General features: G+C 44.3%; 1 protein-coding gene across 1 annotated transcript in view; it reads right to left on the bottom strand.

Moving 5' to 3' along the window:
- The window catches only part of sorcs1 (sortilin-related VPS10 domain containing receptor 1), a 188538-nt gene that overhangs the window by 54199 nt on the left and 111076 nt on the right, over positions 1-23263 (bottom strand). Inside the window, 1 exon segment of the mRNA XM_030731646.1 lies at positions 6031-6189. Within this exon segment, the coding sequence (XP_030587506.1) occupies positions 6031-6189 (159 nt within the window).

Genomic DNA, 23263 nt, shown 5'->3' with positions numbered 1-23263 from the left:
TAAACAATCATTTATTAGCGGATAACAGAAATGCAACTCTGTGTGTTTATATTCATTTATTTTCTAATTGTGTATATTTGCTCTATGTTGAAGGGTGGAGTGGAGCCCTGCATTCAAAAAACACCCACGAGACCAAATCCTTATAGATTATAACTGATGTCAATCAATATTTGCAGTACAGAAATGCTAATGACCTTCTAACAGTGTTTCACTTCAATCATAGGTCAGGGCTTTAATTACTTGAACATATTGCCGAGTATCTTAAAGTAGAAATGAGCTGAGCACTGAGCGTGCGAGGTTACAGTAAAAATCAGGGAGACGTGACTTTATTGCAGCCCTGATGTTCGCAGACGTATACCTGCCTCGTTTGCTCACTCCACCCTAAACATGTGCACTCTTTATGCTCACTGTGACTGTCACATCTGCTCTGTGTGTCGAACGAGGAAGGAGACAAATGGCAGCCAGCACGGCCGATAAGATTTCCATGACATCTATGCGACGCTGTGCTAAGCAGATGCCAGCGGGAGGAAGTGGGAGGGGGCAGGAAATCACTTTGACTAATTACCCTCCTACAGCAAGTTCGTCTGTAGCCAAGCAAGTGACGGTGAAGAGCAGAGACTATGAAGTTGGGTGGAGGGGTTGAAGCAGCCTTTTACAACCTCCAAAATGTCTCTCCAACAAATTCAACAAAAAGATGGTGAGGAAACTGAAAGAGAAGAACTTTAGGGGTGGGGTGGGGGGGGGTGGGGTGGGGGGGGGCACCGTGGGTGGATGGGGGAGGCAGAGAGTGTAAGAGAAAGGGAGGAGGCAGGCTGAGCAGGTCCTGACACCTGACATAGAGCGAGGAAAGAAACTGCACAGACACATTAATACATCGTTTTCTTCATAATCTGCTGGTTTATGTGAGGATGGAGACGACCCCGCAGCACCATCAGCAGCCACTCACACTGCCTTCTGGGCTACTTTCTAACACATGATTACCTTAATGAAAGGCTGTGTTTTAACCCTCATTAAGGGCCCCTCCTGAACCTAAACTGAAACAAATGAGACTGAAATCTGAAAATTAAAAAACACCAAAAATGCTGAAAAATACTCGTGTTTTATAACAAGTCGCTGGCATCACAGATACACTGAGCGCGCTCTGTGCTGTTGTGCTGCAGCGATATAACAGGCCTATCTGAGTCTAAGTCCACATGAGGAGGTGGAGGCTGTGATGGGCTGTCCCTCCACCCAGCAGCTGCAGTTTTCTGCCCTCCGTTTCTCTTTGCTTTCACTGAGCGTTCAGTTTGTCACTAAAGTGCTCGCTTAGCTTCAGGATTAGTGCTGAACTACACCTTCTACTACAGTGATGCTCTGAACACGTGTGGACTGGTGCATGTATGAAAATGATTGTTCTCCTACATGTTTGAAACGATCAGAATTTAAAACAAGAATAATAACTGAGCTTTCTTTGTTTTTCTATAGCATGGGCTAAAAACAAGAGTAAAAGTATGTGAGTATATCCAGTAAGTATGCAGATTATATGCAGTAATCACACTCCATGATGAGTTATGTCCTGATTGAGCTTCTCAGGCCCCAAAGGTCTGATGGTCACCCCCATCTAAGGCTCCTCAGATGGAGGCAGCACCTCCTGGACTCGGGACATCAGCGACCCTTCGTTCATTTATCAGTGATAAAGGAAATACTCGATATGGTTCTGATGTCTCTGAATCAGATTTACAGAAGCAGGTCAAACACAACAGGGAAAAAAAAAATTAGAAACATTCAGACGAGTTTGCAGACACGTCATCCAGACCCAGAGACGATGAAACCGTCTACACTGTATTTTTGGATGGTGCAGTTTTTCCAGTACTTTTTCAGCCAGAGTAGCACAAACAATCATTTGTCCCAGTTATGGTGCACAGTTTCTCGCTTAAGGACACTCAAACACGGAGACAAGTGGAGCTGTGGATTTTTCCACAAACAAGCAATAACCAACTTTCTAGAGTGGAAAAAAAGGGATTTGTTAAAAAGCACGAATCCCACACATGGAGTAGCAGCGAGTGAGATTATTAAAAGAGAACAATTCAAATAAAACATTCACAACAATACTGTTTATTAAACATCAACACACATAACTTTGGATTCTCTCTGCGACCCCTTCAATATAAACTTCAATATAAAGAGATTTTCTGCTCTGAAGTATTGTTGATATTAGAAAATATCTTCCTCCTCTGTAAAGACTTTCATTCACTAAATGTTAGCATCATGTGTTCCGACCCACTCCAGCACGCCCATCCAGATATTATGGCCTCAATATTGGAGCTGAAGTGATGTCACGGTCTATATTACATGCAGAATATGATGGATTACTGATTAAATCATAATTTGATTAGTTTAATTACATGCAGTAATATGTCAAAGCTGAGTAGATGGCACTTTTTATCAGACTCTTGGTCCCTGCTTATTTCCTGAATGCAGCAGATAACAGTGGAGATCAGGGCTGGCATCAGAGATTCACTACACAATTATACAGAATCCATCCATCCATTTCTCCTGGTTATCCAGGGATGGGTCGCGGGAGCCGCAGCCTCAGCAGAGAAGCCCAGACGTCCATCTCCCAGCCACCTCCACCAGCTCATCCGGAGGGACCCCAAGGTGTTTCCAGGCCAGCTGAGAGATATAATCTCTCCAGCGTGTCCTGGGTCTGCCCCAGGGCCTCCCCCTCAGTGGGACATGCCCGCAACACCTCACCCAAGAGGCGCCCAGGAGGCATCCTAATCAGATGCCCGAGCCACCTCAACTGGCTCCTTTCACTGTGGAGGAGCAGCAGATCTACTTTGAGCCCCTCCTGAATGGCTGCTCTCCTCACCCTATCTCTGAGGGAGAGGCCAGACACCCTTCATAAGAAGCTCATTTCTGCTGCTTGTATTCGAGATCTTGTTCTTTTGGTCACTACCCAAAGCTCGTGACCATAGGCGAGGGTAGGAACGTAGATCGACCACTAAATTGACAGCTGCGCTTTCACGCTCAGCTCCCTCTTCACCACGACAGACCGATGCAGCGTCCGCATCACTGCGGCTGCAGGTCTGATCCATCTGAAGATCTTCCGTCACTCGTGAATAAGACTCCTCCACCTGGGGCAGCAACTCGTTCCTGAGCCAGAGTGGGCACTCCACCCTTTCCTGGCTGAGTGAGTTCAGTGATGGTGAAACAGTGATAGTTACTGTAGTCAGTGAAGAGTCACTGATCCTGATACTGTATTCTTAGAGGGGCAGACGAGGTGGGGAGGGTGCAGAATCTATGCTTTCTGCAGGTGATGTGCTTCTCTTGACTTCATCAAACCCCCAGCTTGAGATGTTTCATAGTCAAGTATGAACCTCCAAGTCTGAGGCCATGTTGGATTTTCCACACAGCTTTGGGAAATTGGAGGATATCTGAGGGATCTCTGGGACTGAGACTGACAGACGAGTATATCCACACCTCACTGAGGAACACACTGCCCCTTCAGGCCGTGGTTCTCAGTCGGAAAAAGGTGGAGTCCCCACCAACTTGGGAAGGAGTTACTGACCAAAGTGGAGTATCTGAGGGTGTCGCTCGTGAGAGGGCGAAAATGGAGAATAATATTGACGGGTGGATCTGCAGTGATGTGGTCGCTGCATCCATTCACAGTGAGCTCAGCGTGACGGCAACCTATAACCTTTATTTAACCAGCAAAAAACACGCTGAGATTAAAATCTCTTTTTCAAGCGTGTCCTGACCAAGACAGCAGCAGCACAATTAATATAATATTAAGCAGAAAGCAGCTGTACATATAAAGAGGATAAGATTAAACACGGGGTCATTAGGTATAAAAAGCATGGCATTAAAAAAAAATCAAGCAGAACATCCACAACTCGACGCAGCCACCTGCAGATTATTTAAAGTCATTTATTGAGAACTTTAAGCTCTCTGTAGGAGCAGAAAATTAGACCCGAGCTCCAAGAAAAGCATTTTTATTAATGCAACAGGTCATTTTTAAATAAACTGCACTAAACTCTTTGTTTCTGTGGCTCAGTGGCTGCCTTCTGTGTTAGATAACAAGCTATAGTTTTCTATGATCCCAGAATCATGACTCATCAAAAAAACGCTTTGTGGAAACCTCTGGTTTGTTTTTTTTAGGTGACCTGATGTTAATCCAGATGGTTTCTTTATTTCTAGTTATTTCAGTTCAGTTCTTATTTGTCAGAAATCTAAATTTCAGTTCTTTAGAAACTGAACGACTGCAGAGAGGAGCTCGCCCAGCTCATCAAATTAGGTCAATAAAAACAGAAACTGTGACTTCCCAGGACGCTTCGTTAGAGCGCTGAGATGTTTCTGTAGTTTGAACAAAGCAGCAACAATTTCATGTAAAGCTGCTGTGGGTTTGAAACATGTCAGATTCAGTCAAAGATGTTTCATTTCAAAGGAATGAGCAGCCGTGAGCGTGACAGAGGTCATGAGTTCAGACCCCACACATTATTTCTCTGCAAGGTTTTTTTTTATAGTCAAATAAAAAAAATGGCTTCAGGTGAACTTTTAGAGCTTTTAGAGTTTGCAAACTTGTTTTTCTCACTTCAGTTACTTCAGCTTCTCTTCATGATTCAAAAGTCACAATGAGACTGTGACTGTGTGGTTTATGGATTTTTAAGGAAAAAAAGGTTTAAATCACAAAACCCACACGAAACTGTTATAAGTCCAACAGATGAAGAATTATTACATTTATAAAAGTCGTGACATCAAGCAAAAGAATCAAAAGTATTGAAATGTTAGCCATTAACACAGGCTACCTGCGAGCTTTCATCTTAGATTAAACTAAAGATGCCAGAATGACTCAGCATCTGATGTCATCCTCAGGTACATGACTGCCTTCAGTCCAGACGGCTGAGGATGGACAGGCTGAGGATGGAGAGGCTGAGGATGAAGAGGCTGAGGATGAAGAGGCTGAGGATGGAGAGGCTGCAGAGGAAGAGGCTGAGGATGGAGAGGCTAAGGATATCCTGCTATCAGCCACAGTATACATTCAAACTAAATAAGTCGACTGAGTCTGAAGCTTGTTTTATAAATGCATCATGTGATGAGGTTTCAGAATAAATTCTATTAATTAATATTACTCACAGTGAGTCTGCCCCCTCAGAGGCTTTAATGTGTTTTATTCTTCTCACTGAGAATCTCTGCTGAAGGTTTGTTATAGAGTCTGGCTTCCTATGACTGATGGATATGACCGTGTTGAGGCATTAGTCTTTTTGGCATCATTTTGAAATGCAGCACATTCAAACCAGGTGACTTGTTAACAGCTAAGATGCTTAAGAGATTTAAAGGAATTTCTCGACTTAAAAGCGCTCACTATGCAGCTCGAGGCCTGCACGAGCTGAGCTGTGTGGGTTCTGGATTATTGGTTTGGTGCATTTTGACTTCTGAATCACTTATCCGTGAACAAGGTTCTTTAAAAAGCACACAGCCGCAGTGTACGCAAGCCCAGTTCCACCAAGAGCAAAGAAAAAAGGATTTGGGGGGCTAGCAAAAATAAGTATTTTAATTTGAGTAAATTCCAAAAGGAATTCAGAATTAAGGGGGAAAAATGACTCTTTAAGGCAAATCAGGAAAATGTATTTAAGAACCAGAGAAGTGCGTCATGTGTAGAATGGTTTTCCTCACAGTTTTTTTTTTTTTGCTGTCTTAATTCTGCTTGTTTCAAAGTAATGAAGGGTCAGCGGATTTTTTGAAGTTAACTTTGACACATAAGTCTGACTAAAAGCATCATAGTTCCCACCTTTCTTCTTTTCTCCTGCTGGAATGGGCTTACACACCAGTTTTCATTTTACGATCCTCACTGATCCGCTTCCTGCTTCCCGCTCCAGTGAAACTTGTGAACTCTGACCCCATGCTTGAGCTAAACTCTTGTGTAACAGGTTTATCCAGCCTGCTCCCGGCACTGTAATCCCGCCCTTGTTGTTGCTTATCTTAGTTAACACTCCCTTTGATTCCTTTTGAACAACTGACTCCTAAACTCGCCTTCGCCCGTTCTCTCACCTTTTGGTCGTGGCTGTAGGCGAGAATCCAGTCCTCCTGCTCGGGGTGGAAAAGAAGGCTGAGGATGTAGAAATTCAGCCGGTACTTTTGGTACGTGGCTCCTTCATCCGAGCTGATCAGGAGGCTGCTCTCTACCTCTGGATCGGTCAGCAGCATGATCTGAAAATGGCAGAAGGATGTAAGATTAGGGAGGTTTTCAACAAAACCAGCAAAGCAGTGAGTTAGCCCAAACAGAGGAGAAAGAAAGGCAGAAGCAGGCTCGCTCATGCTGAAATATTTGTGCATTAAAATGCAGGAGCGTCTTTTTCTTTGTCACTTTTCTTCCAATTCACCCACTTGTGAAAGACAAACACACAGAGACAAGTCAATCAGGACTGATTACCATATCTGAGATATAAAGCATATTATTACCAGTGTGGCTGCAGATTAGCATATAAAAACTTGTCATCCACAGTCAGGTTTCCACTGATGAGACCATATCCCAAAAAATAATTTGGATCTGTTAGGTTTGATGATATAACCAGTATGATACATCTCGCAGCAAATGGGTGTAACAGCAGCAGCAGCAGTGTGCGCCCGCTGTTTGTCTCTTTCTTCATGCTCGCTGCATCTGCTCAGTCAGGCCTTAAAAGCTCTGATTTCCCACCAGCTTCTTTTCTCTTCTTAGAGGTCCAACGTTTGTGCTAAATTCTGGCAAAGCCCCCAGAAAAATTACAAAAAACTAAGTTCCTGCTTATTATCAGATACAAATATAATTGAATCAGTGGAGCTTAACTGCCACAAGTACTGCCATCATTAAGAGTAGCAGTACAGTAGCATACAGTTGCTGAGGTACCCCAGAGTAAAAATACAAGCAAAAAACAAACTTCAGAACTAAGTCGGCTTTAAAAGCAGGACACCTGACCAGCAAGCCATCCATCCATCATCCATCCATCCATCCGTCTGTCCATCCATCCATCCATCCATCCATCTGTCCATCCATCCATCCATCTGTCCATCCATCTGTCCATCCATCCATCTGTCCATCCATCCATCCATCTGTCCATCCATCCATCCGTCTGTCCATCCCTCCATCCGTCTGTCCATCCATCCATCCATCCATCCATCCATCCATCCATCCATCCGTCCATCCATCCATCCATCCGTCTGTCCATCCCTCCATCCATCCATCCATCCATCCATCCCTCCATCCGTCTGTCCATCCATCCATCCATCCATCCATCCATCCGTCCATCCATCCATCCATCAGTCCGTCTTCTGCCACTTATCCAGATCATGTTTTGTGGAGCCAGCAGTCTATGGAGTGATGCCCAGAACTCCCTCCCCTCAGCCAGGTGAGAGACGTAATGTCTCCTGGGTTGGCCTCAATGTCTCCTCCCAGTTGGACACGCCCAAAACAGTGAAGTGACTCCACCCTGATGGAGCTCCTCACCCTATCTATAAGGCTGTAGGAAGCTCACTTCTACATGACTTGCAGTTCTTCTCTTGTAAGATCTGCATTTGGGCAACATTACAAATATTACAGCACAGCCTTCGTGGTGCGATATGAATACAGTCACATGTGCTGAAGATTATATGAAGAAACCGAAAGTTTACAGGATGAGACAGGAAACACTGAAAGTTCTCCGCCATGTTTAGACGGTAGGAAATAAACTGTTAGTCCAGCTGACCTTTGACACCTTCCAAATGATGAGGTTTTCAAAATAAGAGCTCGTTTCACTATATTATATATATATATATATAAAACAGGTTACTTACATGCACATACAGATCTTATTATCATTTTAACTTTGCACCATCCTAATGCTCGCCCTGTGTTTATAGGCGACATATCTTAAAAAATCATTTCTATACTCTGAGTTATTTCAGGAACTTCTTTAACTGCACGATCTTTACTCGCTGAGTTTCCTGACTCTGAAAGTCTGGCTCTGTTGTTTCTCAATCACAGGCCGTCAGAAGGGCTGAAGCCCTCGCCGCTGACGCCAGCACGTCGATAACAGCAGCTGTGAGAAGTAAAGTCCCCGCATTGCACACCGAGGCTTACATTAGGGTTAGAGACGGCCTTTAGCATGACAATCTCCGTGTGGCCATTATGTCATCAGACAGCAGAGAGAATGAGAAGACACGCTGCTCTCACAGTCGATATCCTTCTCAGCGTGGCAGCGTGCGCTCCAGTGTTTCTGTTCGCTCACGCTGGTGAGTCATTTGTCAGCACTCGCTCCGGTAACAGCAGCCGTGGTGGGCAGACCCGCTAACACCAGTTCATCAATCACAGAAGGCAGATATAATGTCACATACGTGAGCCACATGCTGACCAATCCAATCAAACGCACTCAAATGCTGCCTGAACTACAAATCCCAATTAAGGTTTGTCTCATTCCCGGGAACAGCAACACAGCTGCGAGAACAGACAACTTTATAATTGCTGTTGTGTTGCTGGTAAGTGGAGGATTACAGGAGCATTAAACACTGTTGGCATGCTTACAGAAATGTGTAATCCCCTAGTATACATCAAAATATGGAGATCAATACACCCTGTTACCATGTGTAAATGCAATATGGAAATTACTACAGCTATGATGCATGGTGCTTTGCTCTCTCATATAAAAAAAAACAGCACTTCATTAACCTTTTCAGACACAAACAAATAATGGATGATGCTGTCGAGCAGACGCCGCAGCATGAAGAAGAATTCCTGTAGCATAATGTTGATGTTCAGCTTTGCATTCAGTCGCTCCATGTGCAGCTTTCAGCATGCAGAAGAGGCTCGGCATCGAACTCCCCATGCACATGCTCACGTGAGTGATTTTGTGGGGGCCCTCCCGGTCCACGAAGCTAATGCTAACAAATCACGTACACCTGCTAGATTCCACGTTCTTGCATGTATAAAAAGAAGCAATCATAGAAAATGCAGGTAATATTGTTGTTATTTAAGAGAAAGAATCACTAATTAAGCTAAGCCCAATAACTGCATGTCTTTGGACCGTGGGTGGAAACTGGAGAACCCAGAGAACCCACACAGACATGGGGAGAACATGCATGCTGATTCTAAACTGCCCATAGGTGTGAGTGGGAGTCTGTCTCTCTGTGTCAGCCTTGTGACAGGCTGGCGGACCTGTCCAGGTGTAGCCGCCTCTTGCCCTATGACAGCTGGGATAGGCTCCACCCCCTGTGAGCCTGACAAGGATAATAAGAGGATGGATGGATCTTAGAGAAGCTCGGCAGATGAGAAAATGTATTCTTTTCTTCTTTGCTCAATGAAACGCTGCGGTCCCTCCCAGGGCAGAAAGTTTTGCTCATTCTCACCCATTATAATGAGTGAGGCTCCACTAATCAATATTTTTAATAAAAGCAACGGCTGACGCGATTCAGAGATGAATGTAATGCAGAAGCTGTGGTTTTCAGCCTTTTTTTGCTGATGGTTTGGTTTTTAGAGGAACGGCGGTATCGTCTGCTTAAACTTACATCAGCAGTAAGCAGTTGCTGTTTTTGAACAAAAGTTTTAATGAAGCTGAAGTTATCCACCTGCTACATGGACAAAGACCTCTGTGAGACGAGGACAGAGCACAGAGAGACAGTTTGACTTACAGGTAACAAGAAGAACTCTGACAGTCCCAACTTTGGGATTAATAAACTACATCTTGTCTTTTATCTTAATGCCTGCTTCAGAAATGTGTGATGTATCATGTTTTTGATAAGGTCTTCATTTGGCTCATTTTCACCTACATCGAGTGGGTTTTGGCAAACACACCCAACCGACAATCCATCATGGCACAAATGTGCGACACATCCTGATCCCCAAATATCGACACTCTGGCATGTCCCAATTACCATCGGTGGTTCTCTTCAGGAGGTGGGAGAGTAGCTGTTAGCCATGAGAACATGGTTCCTGCCCTTCACTGGTTAGATTGTAGCAAAAACACAGCACAGGAACCACAGATTACATATGCAACATATGTAGCCATAAACATTTTTTAATCAACACTGGCTGAGCAAACAATCCACACAGATACTGTGTGTGTGTGTGTGTGTGTGTGTGTGTGTGTGTGTGTGTGTGTGTGTGTGTGTGTGAGAGACTAAACTATGAGGCCAAAAAGGTTGAAAATGACAAAGGTTAATGAAGCATATGTGTGTCAGCTGTTCCACCTCTGCAGTCGCATAAATACTCGGTGCGAGAATATTAATGAAATTAGCTTCGTATTTTCCATTTCACACACTCAGCCAATAATTGGGTGGCGACTCCTCAATAAATCTATGACTAATTTCTTGCGATACTCAGCAGTAAACGGTGGTGCTGCTCAGACTTTACGCAGGTTCAGGAACAAAGGAAACAACCTGAGATTCAGTCTCACTCTGGGAAAGTCGATTTTTTAGCCGTAGGGATGATTTAATAGAAGTTACTACTAAAACAGAGAGAAGACGTAAACAAAGAAAAACCACCCGAGGTTACAGTCTGAGCTGGGGCTGAGAGCCAGCAGGAGCCAGCGAATATCATGTATCTGAACTCAGACGCAGCATCGCTGAGCTGAGGGTCAAGGACAGTTCACATTTTCCTCAGATTGATTAAAAAGCACTTTTTCATGTTCAGCAGCTTTTCAGCCGAGAACTCGTGTTGAAAAATGCATTTTTCTCTTATTTCACACTTTCTCCTAAATTATTTACTATGACTTTATTCAGCAACAGAATGCAAAATCCTGGTTAGGATTCTCTGAGTTATTTTATACAAATGTTATAAACTCTGGATTATTTCACATCGTTTCCACGCAGGCCGGAGGGGAAGCAACAGTTAGCTTCAGGTGCTACTTAAGCCAGAGGAAGTGAGTCTCATAACTGAAGATGGAGGGCAGTAAAGGGGGAGCAGCTCCGGCCAGGAGGCTGTTAAAATGTCAGCGGTAAATCTGCTGGACGGGCTAAAGGTCTCAGCACCCCCTGTAGTCACCGCCGGCCCCTTCAGCCAAAAATGCAAAGATGGAAGAACCCAAAGAAACCGTAGATGATCAGCTCGTCCACGAAGGAGCGTGTTCTCGTGCATCTTTTCAGGTTACTGAGTGTTGATGTCTGGAGAGCCCTGCTTCAGTGATTTTAACCTCACTGTATTGGAGTTAAAAGCAATTTCACAGAGGTGGCAAAATGATATTTAAAACAGTAATGTGTGTGTTTTTTAGCTGAGAGGGGACTGCAGACATTAAAAACGAGTGAATCCAGAATAAGAGAAAAACCTCTGGAAGCAGTTTGGTCTCCTTTCTTCTGCAGCCGTCCATGAAACCTACCTTCAACAGAAAGAGGCTGGTTCACCACGCGGCCCTCGGTCGCAGTGAGCGGGTGGGGCTGTGGTGGAGGGCGGACATGAAGACAAGGTTTTATTTACCGATTCGTCTCCATGGATACAAAGTTCCCAGTTTGAAGGAGGATTTTATTTGTCACACCAGAGACTGAAGTTATGACCTCACAGGGAGCCGATGACTCACTCTGTTTCAGACACTTTTTGGTTACACTTACACGCAGAAATGACTCAGTTATGATTAGAAAAAGAAATCATGCTTTAGGTCTAAATATGACGGATACCACTTTTTTAACCCTTAAACTGCCCAACCAAGAAAACAGCTTTAAAAAATGTATTTATTTTTTTGCATCGCTTACAAATTTGGGTCCATAATAACCACAATCATTTTTTTTTAACTTACATTTCATTACATTGTTTTTAACATATAGCCAAATGGTGGAACAGGCACTTACAGGGTTAAAGCCCATTTGAAAATGTGCATCGTGCTGGTTTGACCTCTCGTGAAATCAGTCGTGTTGTTTGTAAAGAGAAAAAAAAGGCAGAATTCAAAACTGGGCTGAAAACGTGCTTCAGCTTTCAGAAGCAAGTTTTAGAAGTTACACATGAGCGCTCAGTGCAGAGACATCCAGCTTTAAGCACAGTGAAGTGATGGAAACTGCATTTACTCTGTTACTAATATACAAATAAACCCATAATAATGGTGATTTGTAACAGGACAGGAGGGAAGCGATACCCTGGCATCCAAGGTGATGAGGCTGAAAGGACCTGTTTAAACCCGACCTGATCTAAACCTGACCAGGTGGATTTCTACATGAAAGAAAAATCTTAGTCTGGGTCTAAAAGCTGGGAATGGCTGTGATACTCATTTGTTTGAGAATCCCATATTTTAAAGCCTCAAGCTGGACATTTTCAGCATCTCCATCTTCATCTTTTTAAAACCAGCAGTAATGAGCAAGCAACAAATCTGACTGTGAAACGGGGACACTGCATCTCATACATTATCAAATCACCAAGAACAACATAGCCCCGCCCCTAAAGCTTTGGCCCCCTTTTGACAGAAATGCAGCCCAAAATGTAAAAACTGAACATTTGAAACCACAAACTCATCACTGAGCTGAAAGACAATGAGCCGAGCAGCAGAGGGACATTTTCCCTTTACTGTCTATACAACCACATGAGCTGCCCTCTGCTGGCCACTGAAAAGAATGCAGATTTTAAGACACCGACTGGCTTCAGTTTTCAGACTTGGATGGATTTATAGTGTCTCTCCTTCTCTCTTCCACAGTGTCTCTTTTGTCCTGTCTTTTCTCCCCCCTCAGCAGATGACCCCCCCTCCCTGAGCCTGGTTCTGCTGGAGGTTTCTTCCTGTTAAAGGGAGTTTTTCCTTCCCACTGTCACCAAGTGCTGCTCATAGGGGGTCGTTTTGACTGTTGGGTTTTCTCTGTATATTGTAGGGTCTTTACCTACAATTTAAAGCACCTTGAGGCGACTGTTTATTGTGATTTGGGGCTATATAAATAAAAATTTAATTGAATTGAAATTTGGTGGATGGATGGATGGATGGATGGATGGATGGATGGATGGATGGATGGATGGATGGATGGATGGGTGGTTAGATGGATGGATGGGTGGTTAGATGGATGATGGATGGGTGGATGGATGGATGGATGGATGGATGGGTAGTTAGATGGATGGATGGATGGATGGATGGATGGATGGATGGGTGGTTAGATGGATGGATGGATGGATGGGTGGTTAGATGGATGATGGATGGGTGGATGGATGGATGGATGGATGGGTAGTTAGATGGATGGATGGTTAGATGGATGGATGGATGGGTGGTTGGATGGATGGATGGGTAGTTAGATGGATGGATGGTTAGATGGATGGATGGATGGGTGGTTAGATGGATGGATGGGTGGGTGGATGGGTGGATGGATGGGTGGTTAGATGGATGGATGGATGGGTGGTTAGATGGATGATGGATGGGTAGATGGATGGATGGATGGATGGGTGGTTAGATGGATGGATGGATGGATGGGTGGTTAGATGGATGATGGATGGGTGGATGGATGGATGGATGGGTAGTTAGATGGATGGATGGTTAGATGGATGGATGGATGGGTGGTTAGATGGATGGATGGATGGATGGGTGGGTGGATGGGTGGATGGATGGGTGGTTAGATGGATGGATGGATGGATGGATGGATGGTTGAGTGGTTGGGTGGATGGATGGGTGGTTAGATGGATGGATGGATGGATGATGGATGGTTAGATGGATGGGTGGATGGATGGATGGATGGATGGATGGATGATGGATGGTTAGATGGATGGGTGGTTAGATGGATGGATGGATGGATGGATGGATGGATGGATGATGGATGGTTAGATGGATGGGTGGATGGATGGATGGATGGATGGATGGATGATGGATGGTTAGATGGATGGGTGGTTAGATGGATGGATGGATGGATGATGGATGGTTAGATGGATGGGTGGATGGATGGATGGATGGATGGATGATGGATGGTTAGATGGATGGGTGGTTAGATGGATGGATGGATGGGTGGATGGATGGATGGATGGATGGATGGATGGATGGATGGTTAGATGGATGGATGGATGGGTGGTTAGATGGATGGATGGATGGATGGATGGATGGATGGATGGGTGGGTGGTTGAGTGGTTGGGTGGATGGATGGGTGGTTAGATGGATGGATGGATGGATGGATGGATGGATGGATGGATGGATGGATGGATGGATGGATGGATGGATGGATGGATGGATGGATGGGTGGGTGGTTGAGTGGTTGGGTGGATGGATGGGTGGTTAGATGGATGGATGGATGGATGGATGGATGGATGGATGGATGGGTGGGTGGTTGAGTGGTTGGGTGGATGGATGGGTGGTTAGATGGATGGATGGATGGATGGATGGATGGATGGATGGATGGGTGGGTGGTTGAGTGGTTGGGTGGATGGATGGGTGGATGCTACAAAGTTCATGTTTTACAAACAGATGGACTCTTTGGCAGTGATGGTTTTTTTCCCCGTCACTGAAAAAAACAGATGAATTTACTCCAGTGAGGTTATGTTGGATGTACATTTAATAACACAGCAATTAGGATCACATCTGCTGAAGTCACACTCAGCAATATTTCTAACATGGACTGCAGATTTGATGCAGTTCAGTTTGTCTTAATTTGGGGTTTTCACACAGTGCTGTATGATGACGCTACATTTAAAGAGCCAAACACTTTATACACAGAATCTATTTTCCCTTCCAGGGAAGAGGTCTGTAAGTGTAACTGGACCGAGTCAAGTGTGCATGATGTGGACTAAACACTATGATTTCAAGCTTGTCACTTTTTAAAAAATCCTTTCACTTGTTCATGAAGCAGTGCAGTCTGGGTAGTGATGCCTTATTGCTGGAACAGTCTTGGTCCCAGCGTCCAGACCCTTCAGTCTGCTGGCCACTGTTCACTTGCATCCAGCGTGTCTACATCCTTCTGCATTGATCTTACTTTGACAATCCTGAGCAGTCATGGAGCTGACTGACTGTGACGCCTGTCATCGTCCTCTGTGATCGGGTGGAGCAGGAGAGAGCCTCGATTTTCACATTATGTTAGGCTTGTTTCCTTCTGACTGGATATCACATCCAGCAGCAGCACAGTGCAGCTTTTTTAGCTGCTTTGGAAACTCCAGTTGTTCAGATATTGCAACTTTGTAACAATTGCTCTTGGGTGCATCACTGACCCACAATGCATTGTGAACCCAATGTAACGGCGATCTTTTTCAAACCAATAAAAATGCTTCCTGTGTTTTCGGTGTTGGGCACGGCCCACAGGATCAAACAGCCAGGGTCATTTTAAGTGAACCCAAAGCAAAATTTTGGGATTTATTGGAGCCTCTTGGTCGTCATGTGTCATCTCAATAGCACAAACACGTTATCCACGTCACTCGTGCCAAACACAATGATGAATGGCTACAAAGCTAATGCTAAAAGATATGAGGATTTAATGATATAATGATTTAACTGTAGTCCTCAAGTACAAGAGTAGCTGCTGTGTGTCCATGTGGAAGCACGTTAACTTAGCCGAGCGTCTGCACTGACAGCACACAGCAAATCAAACCCCTGTCACTACGTTTTCCTGATGGATATTCATGGCCAACACTTGCCATCAAACCCCATTGTGCTACATGGCTCTTAGTGCAGGACATGAAGGCAAAAAGAGTTGATGCACATATTCATAATTATCGCTTCTCCTCTCCTCGCTGCATCGACCAGGTGCTTTCAACTGTTAGATCCGTCTTATTAAACCAAACTCCTGTCTCTTGATCGGAGACATTTAAGCCCGACGCTAATTGAATGCCGCCTGACATTTTAGCTCACCCAGACTCCTGCCAGACCTGACAAACACGTCACTTTCTGCCTTTCAGTATAATTGGCTTTTCTATCTTGGCTCAGCTAGCTGCCCCTTATGGCGGTACATAAGTCGGAAGGCTTGTGAGCTGCATGTGAAAACACAGAGCTACATGTTCATTATGAATGAACAGAGACAAGACAAACAAGATCCGTTTAGATAATTAACCAGCAGCAATCCCACCTCAGACGTCTTCATCTGTCTCGAGGAACTGAAATAATGAATCCTTCACAGTGATCATTAATAAATAACACAACCACATATGTCATCTGGAGATGTCTTCTCCACAATATTTTACATTAGCATGCTTTTCGAGGGGAGCCCGGCTCTCCTTCTCCGACAGCAGCACAGCTTTCAGTCCCCTGCTGAGAAAGTGGGCAATGTCCCGCGAAGGCACGTAAAAGAATATTGATGGAATATCCCCGGCTCACCTAGATTTACCCCCCCTATCTTCTTTACAACTGCTCTCCTCTCCCTCTTCCATCTCAGTGCCTCACACTCTGTCAGGCCTGTCTCCGTCTCCCTCCATCTCCCTGTCTGCCTGGATTTGTGTCTCTGAGCCTGTCTCCCCTCCTCTGTCGCTGTGTCTTTCCACGGGCTCCCGGGTGCTCGTCTCTCTGCTCGTCGCAGCCATTTGGAGATTGTGCCTTAGGCCTGACAGATGTTGCGTCCCCTCCGAGCGACCCCGACCTCCATCACCATCACCACCTCAAACTAAAGCACTGCTGTGCAGATCAGAGAAGCATGGCTGATTTGCTGAGATTCTTTTGGCGTGTCCTTAAAAAGCTGGTGGACCACCTCACCTCTGTTTGTTATCCCCGTGTAACCCACAGCTCCACGCACTACTATCAGTGCGCTGCACATACAGCAGGTGGTATCGCTGCAGGTATGTCTGGTGTAAGTAAGCATGTGTTGTAATGAACTGACCTGTTTAATTAGAAGTGACTTCATAATTTCACTGTAGCACTAATTTTGCTCTTGGCTAGTTTATGTAATATTTTCTGCTAAAAATACAAACTAAAATGTTTCTTTTGCTCTCTACCTCTCTGAATATTCATTCTCCATAAATAGACGGCGATTCTCATCTGGATTTCTTTAGTCTTCAGGGGAAAACTGCAGCACATCTATTTAGTTTAGCACTGTCCTCAAATAAGAGGCGCAGTCTTTATTTGCTGTTTGCAGAACAAAGACACTAAAGCCCGTCTGGAAATACTCTGAATTTTTTTTTTTTTTTACCACATAATACTTCATCACAGCATCAGCTCACAGATAATAACACATTTAGAGATGTCTGTCCCTGAAGCTGCTGCATCAATCACAAATTACATTTATATATCTTTAAAGGCATCACATCAGCACATCAGACATATTTATGAGCAGCATGAGGCCATCAAGCTTTAACCTACATTGCACAGACACAATCAAGGCCTCATACACTGCACGGACCTCCCACTGAGAGCCTAAAGTGTGCCACACCTGCATTTTCAAGCAGCTGATCCATGATAATGTCTTTGTTTTTTATCAGGGCCAAACCCTTCATTAAGGATCATCTGAAAGTCAAAATTCTGAGTGTATTAATTAAAATGGATATTATAACTCAGATGATATTTAAGTATTTGTAAATCTGGGGATCAGCACAGATCATCAGTGAGCGCGCTCACATCTTCATTTCTCTCCTTCAGTGTTTTTGTGTCGTGTTTGTTTCCTAAAGAAATCATTTATTCAACATACAGTCGATTTTTTTACACACGATGCAACGCTTTAGCTTCAGTGTTCTCATAAATGTTACGTGTGACTGTAAGAGTGTCGCAGACAAACCGGGAATGACCGAAGTTTCTGTTTAACTTATTACTCAGATTTTTCAACAGTATTTATGGTTGTTTTTGAACTTTTTAATGTTCAACACTGACTGATCATCATCCTGAGTTTAGCTGGTCGCCACACTCACGACTGATCCACAGGAAATGATGCGTGTGTCCCACTGTGATTATATCTTATTAAAAGCAGTGTCACTGTTCACTGTCTTTGCACTGGGTCAGAGCTGGATGAAGTTATTACCTAATCCAAAGTCAACTTTGCTGCTCCTGCTGTTTCACATTAAAAGCACTCAACTGGCAAAACACAAGCTGGCTTTTATTGTGAAGACATCGTGGAGACACGATGTAACTCATTCCCCCTGTAACAGAAAACTCCTGTGAAAAGAACCAAAGTCCTCCTGTGCAGCTGCTGGGTGACGGGGATGTGACCCATCGAAGGCCCTGACTGATCATGAGGAGGCTCCCCCTGTGAGGTGATGTCTCTGACCGTGTGCTATCAGAATATGTAACTGCTTTGGCAATCAGCTGACAAATAAGCGCGACACACCAAACCTTTTTGCCTTTCTCCAAAACTCAGGGTTAGGGATCAGAGCTATGCAGGCTTGGGGTCATCACCGATGGTGACCTCAGGGGCAATAAAAGGGGGAATCATGCTCTAACACTCTGTGCAGAATAAGGTGTATTTATCCTGAGGTGTAATAATTAATGGTGGGGGTATATCTGTGGACCTGTAGGGACATAAATGCTGTCAGCAGGGTTACCAAACTGACTTCATGCTGCTGAAAACAGCTGCACTCAGTATGATGGAAACATCCAGCTCTCTGCAGCCTCGCTCCATTAATATTTCTGATGGCAGTAACAAACTTGCAGTATCCACAGGTGCAGCTCACAGCTTCATAAAACAATCGCAGCCGTCCACACGCCCTGACGGCATGACTGCTTCCAGCATCTCCTCCGCTGCAGCGCCTGAAGAAACCACCGCAGCCCTGGAATAGACGGCGTGCTTCACTGCTTCATTTAGAAAGTAGCCACGCGCCACTTATCCAGCACGCCCAGAACCAGAGAGCCATGAAAAAGGCTGTAGCATCCAGTGCCGAGAAAGCAGCTTCAGCTCAGAACAAAAAGAAACGCAGCGTAAAACAAACTCAACCTTCATTATTCTCTTGTTTGGGCTCATTCGGTGCATTTTTCCACACTCTCTCAAACTTTACCCACTTTTATTATTTGTTTTTCTCTAATTGGTGGAGTCCAGTGATGATGCTATTTAAAATAAATTTTTTTTCTAATGTGCTTCCTTTCACTGAATTCATTCCCGATCCCGGTCTCATCACTTCCTTCAATCACGTGACATCCCACCAGGACGCTGCTCGGCTCACAGGGAGCGCCCACATTTCTATCTTCAACATCAAGTTTGTAAACTGATGATATGTATTTGTATATTTCACTAACAACAGTAAAGGAGTGAGAGGATGTTTTTCCTTTCTGCTGCTGCATCAATATTACATAATGCTGAGTATTTATGCATGAAATTCCTTGAAGCGTTTGCATGATGATGCAAGGCTTTGGACATTTTTTTCTTATGGATTCAGTTTGTCTTCCTGCTAAATCTTTTTTTTTTTTTGTCATCGCTATTTTGAGGACAGTTTGAGGACATGAAATATTTAAGTTCACTTTTAAGTCTTGAGCTCGCACCGAAAAGCGAGACGATGAACAGAAGTCTGCGAGGCTCGTCTGAGGTGAATTCATATTCCACCCACCTGCCCGTTGTTGCCGTCACAGCCGCATAAGGCCGTAATTGTCTCGAGCGCTCCATCTGCAAATGCAGGCACGCTCTCACACAAATGAGCGAGCATCCATGGCCTCTGCCACGAGAAAATATTTGAGCCCTGTGACTCCTTTTTTTTATTTTTTACTCGGTGCGTTGATGAGAAAGAGCCGTTACGTATTCCTCACAGAGACGTCTGAGGCTGAGAGTAAAGCAGCTCAGACTGAAGCTGCTGTCACTCAAATGCTTCCCCTGGAAAATTCCCTTTTGTTTTCAAACCATTAGAGGCAATACCCATTTGTATGACTGCAATCTGTGAGCTTTTTTTTTTTTTTTTTGGTTAACCAGCACTCAGCATCCCCAGCCATTTACTGTAATAATGTGCTCTCACACAGAATCTCAGGCTAAAACCCCAAATTACTTCCCCTAATGTGTACTCGAGCCCTCTTCTTTCATGTACAGCCTCAGTATGAAGCCACAATATGAAAATTGATGTAAATGCTGTGTTGTCAGACTGGTTTCTCCATGAGTGACCCCTGGGCCGTGCCTCTGTTTATTTATTTTTTTGCTCTCTCATTCTTTTTTCCTCTCTCCGTTGCCTCCCATCTCCGCTCCTCCATGCTCACTTGCTCCCCGTCAGTTTATTTGCTGTCTCGTTCCCTCCCTGCTTCCTTTCTTTCCTTCGCTCCCTGTGCTGCTTCTCTGTCTCCATCCCTCTCCAGTGCTTTACTCCCTCTATCCCCCCACAGCCACACAGGCCTGATTTACTCCACTGCTGAGTGAAGAGAGGGGCTTTTGTCTGCCACCAGCAGCGATCACATGGTACTGCGCCGGGGGTGACAGAGACTGACAAACCTGCAGTTTCTGCTGTTTGCCTCCTTCAAGTGTGTGGAAACGTTGGAGGTAAAGCAGAGTAGGTGTGTGGAGTGCATCATGGAGGAAGTTGCTTCTTGTTAGGTTCCCTTCTCCGCCCTTCTTTCTATTTAATGTTATTTAATAGCTATGCCAGCTGTAGTTAACAATGTTGGTCTGTCCAACTATATGTCAGCCTAATGCTGCCATCCAGGATGAAGTATTACAACAAATATTGAACAGACTGTCATTAGATTTGGTTCAGTAAAGTAAAATAAATGCTCTCTTCTCAGCTTATGACAGGATAACTGCCCTGTTTCACAGTGACACAATGACGTATCTGCTTAAAATCAGAGTGGTGAGAATTTTCTGCTCACATTATCCAGGACAGTGATGTCCAGGATCTGATCCAAGGAACTGCAGTTCCTCTGCTGACCACTAGAGGCTGGATCCAAAAGTAAGTCAGTTCCCACAAACAGCAGATATAAACATATTTAAAGCCTGATCCAAAATCACTTTTGGTCCCCTTCATAACAGCAGTTATAATAACACAGCTTAACTGTATTTGGGAAGCTGCAGCAGAGCCTGAAGTCTGATCATCTTTGAATCTGACAAAAAGGGAGCGCAGCTTTCCCGTTGCTGATGTGTTGTAAAATGAACTGACTGATGGCCCCACATCACCTACATCTTAAAGACTACTTTAAGATACCTTAAAGCAGGGGCATCTGCTGCCAAAACAAAACCCATATCTGAATTTCTTTCACAGAACACGAAGAAGACACTCAAGCTTTAGATGAATCTAAAAGTGAAACAGAACAAGCCATTTGTGGGGACCCAGTTTGAGAGTAAAATAATCATTGATCGACCCTCCCCTGCTTTGGTCCCAATCAACAACTGTGTTCTAAAATCCTGCTTTCTTCACAAAAAGCTGACATATTACAGAGGCCCTTTTTCCACTCACCCGGTGCCGGTGTTCAAACGCTCAGTGTTTTTTCCACCGTGAACGCACTCGGTTTCCACACGAGGACCCGCCCACAGCTCACAAAGCGCGGTGGAAACGCGGGCTCGTCCTTAAGCGTTTCACTGGTTTATTGAAACTGACACCAGCACTGGCACGAGCTCCGGCACCTCGGCGGTGGAAACGTGGTAAGGAAGGAGTTAACCAAGGCCAAACGCTCATTGTTTGGACTAAAGAGTGTATATAAAATCCAAATCTCTAAAATCGATCATCTTTAGCAGTTCACTTATGAATTCTGTGTTTCATTCATTCCTAAGCAAAAACAGTGAGTTTTGTGTGTTTTGCTAGCTTTACCATTCAGACTAATGACTCGCTAACAAATCATCTGAAATGGCCCAACAACAACTCATCTTTGGTCAGCTGCCCTCCACTCAACACTGTGAGCCTGTGTTTGCATGTAATAAGCACTCCATAGCCTGATGCTGATGAGACTTTCACTCACATTTTTACCTTACACGTCAGACTTCAGCATCCTGGTGATACTATGGGTGTGTGAGACAGAATATTTGAACGGGCGGCTTTGTGTGAAGTAGCTAATTTAGATGCTACATTTGTGTGTATCTGGTGCTTAGTGGTTTGTCTTTGTGTCTCCGTGGCAGAAGGAGTGTTTAAAAGTGTGTGTGTGAGTGTGTGTGTGTGTGTGTAAAGATATTAGCAACATGTCACGTTGTTTGCAGGTCTTCATGTGTTTTTCTGCTCTGTGAAACTGGTTTTGTGGACTGAAATGTTTGTGTGATCTCTCCATCTCTGCACTGATGCCTCGTTAGACGCATCCTCAGTGGGTTTGCTCAGATCCCACCGCTCTACCAGCAAAACAACAGAAGGTAGCCCAGCTAATGCGAACGTTTCTGCCCCAGTCTGACAGTCATTTTGATTCAATTAAGCGGCATGTCATAAAGGCTCCACAGTTAGCCAAATATGTGCAGTTAAAAACATGGACGTTAAAAGCTAAAAACAAAGTCCACGGAGCCTGTACCAGCATACGAGCACAGAGAAACTGATTCAGAGAGCGCTCTGCACCAGTGCCCAAACAGACAAGCTCGCAATGGGAAACTTAAGACTGTAATTACTGGTCTCTTTGTTGTTGCTGCTCTCTCCAAATACACCAACATTCACATCGATGTGACCAATAAAGACAAGAGAAAAACTGGATATTTGGGCTCCGGCAAAAACGTGGATTAATTACAGTTTTATATGAACCCAGAATGGACAAAACAGAACACACACACACACACACACACACACACACACACACACACACACACACACACACACACAACTCTAATGGACCAGAGCCATAATGGAACCTGATGAAATTGACCCAAATGGACCTGAGCACAGAAAAAGTAGTTAACTGTGACCATTTGCTGATGTGCTGCCTCTAATTTATTTTGAGCCTGTATAGAGAGCTTGGCTCAGCAGCACCATCCAAAACTAAACCAGCTGAGAAAACCTATGATTTATATCTAACTGGCTCCTAATGATTAAGGCGGGAAACATCCACATTCAGCTTCAGTTCAGCATCTACTTTTTCTGTGCCGGGTAAACAATGTGCACGTATGCTGTGCTTATATAAGGCAGCGTTATAAAGCCACTGACGCAGCATCCGAGGCTTTTGCCAGAAGGCACTGCAGCAATTCTGGCAAAGTGATTTTAATCTGAGGTATTATATTTTTCTACTGGTACTGATATTTTTGCCTGATCGATAACTTTCCACGATGTATTTTGGCACCAGATGAAGCTTCAGTACTGCTGATATTCTCCTGTTTTATTTTTCCTGTGTTTTGATTATTGGGTCAGTAACAATCTCCCGCTGACATGACTCCTGGCGGCGAGATCCAATCGAACTTTGTGGTGTGGGCAAATGACATCTACTCAAACAGCATCATTGGAAATTTCCAGCATCACTGAGGCAGAAATCAAAAGAAGAAAGCCAATTATCACATTTTTTCTATGATGATGACTTTCTACTGTGATCGTTTAAAAGTGTAAGGCTGCAAAAACTGCGTGTGAATGTAATCTATTCCTTCTTTGACCTACATAACACACGATGTGTCACACAGACGAGCAGTT

The sequence above is a fragment of the Archocentrus centrarchus genome, chromosome 1, assembly GCF_007364275.1.
Source record: "Archocentrus centrarchus isolate MPI-CPG fArcCen1 chromosome 1, fArcCen1, whole genome shotgun sequence".
Lineage (NCBI taxonomy): Eukaryota > Metazoa > Chordata > Actinopteri > Cichliformes > Cichlidae > Archocentrus > Archocentrus centrarchus.
The sequence above is the reverse complement of the archived record's forward strand: the minus strand, read 5'-3'. Positions and strand labels throughout refer to the sequence as shown.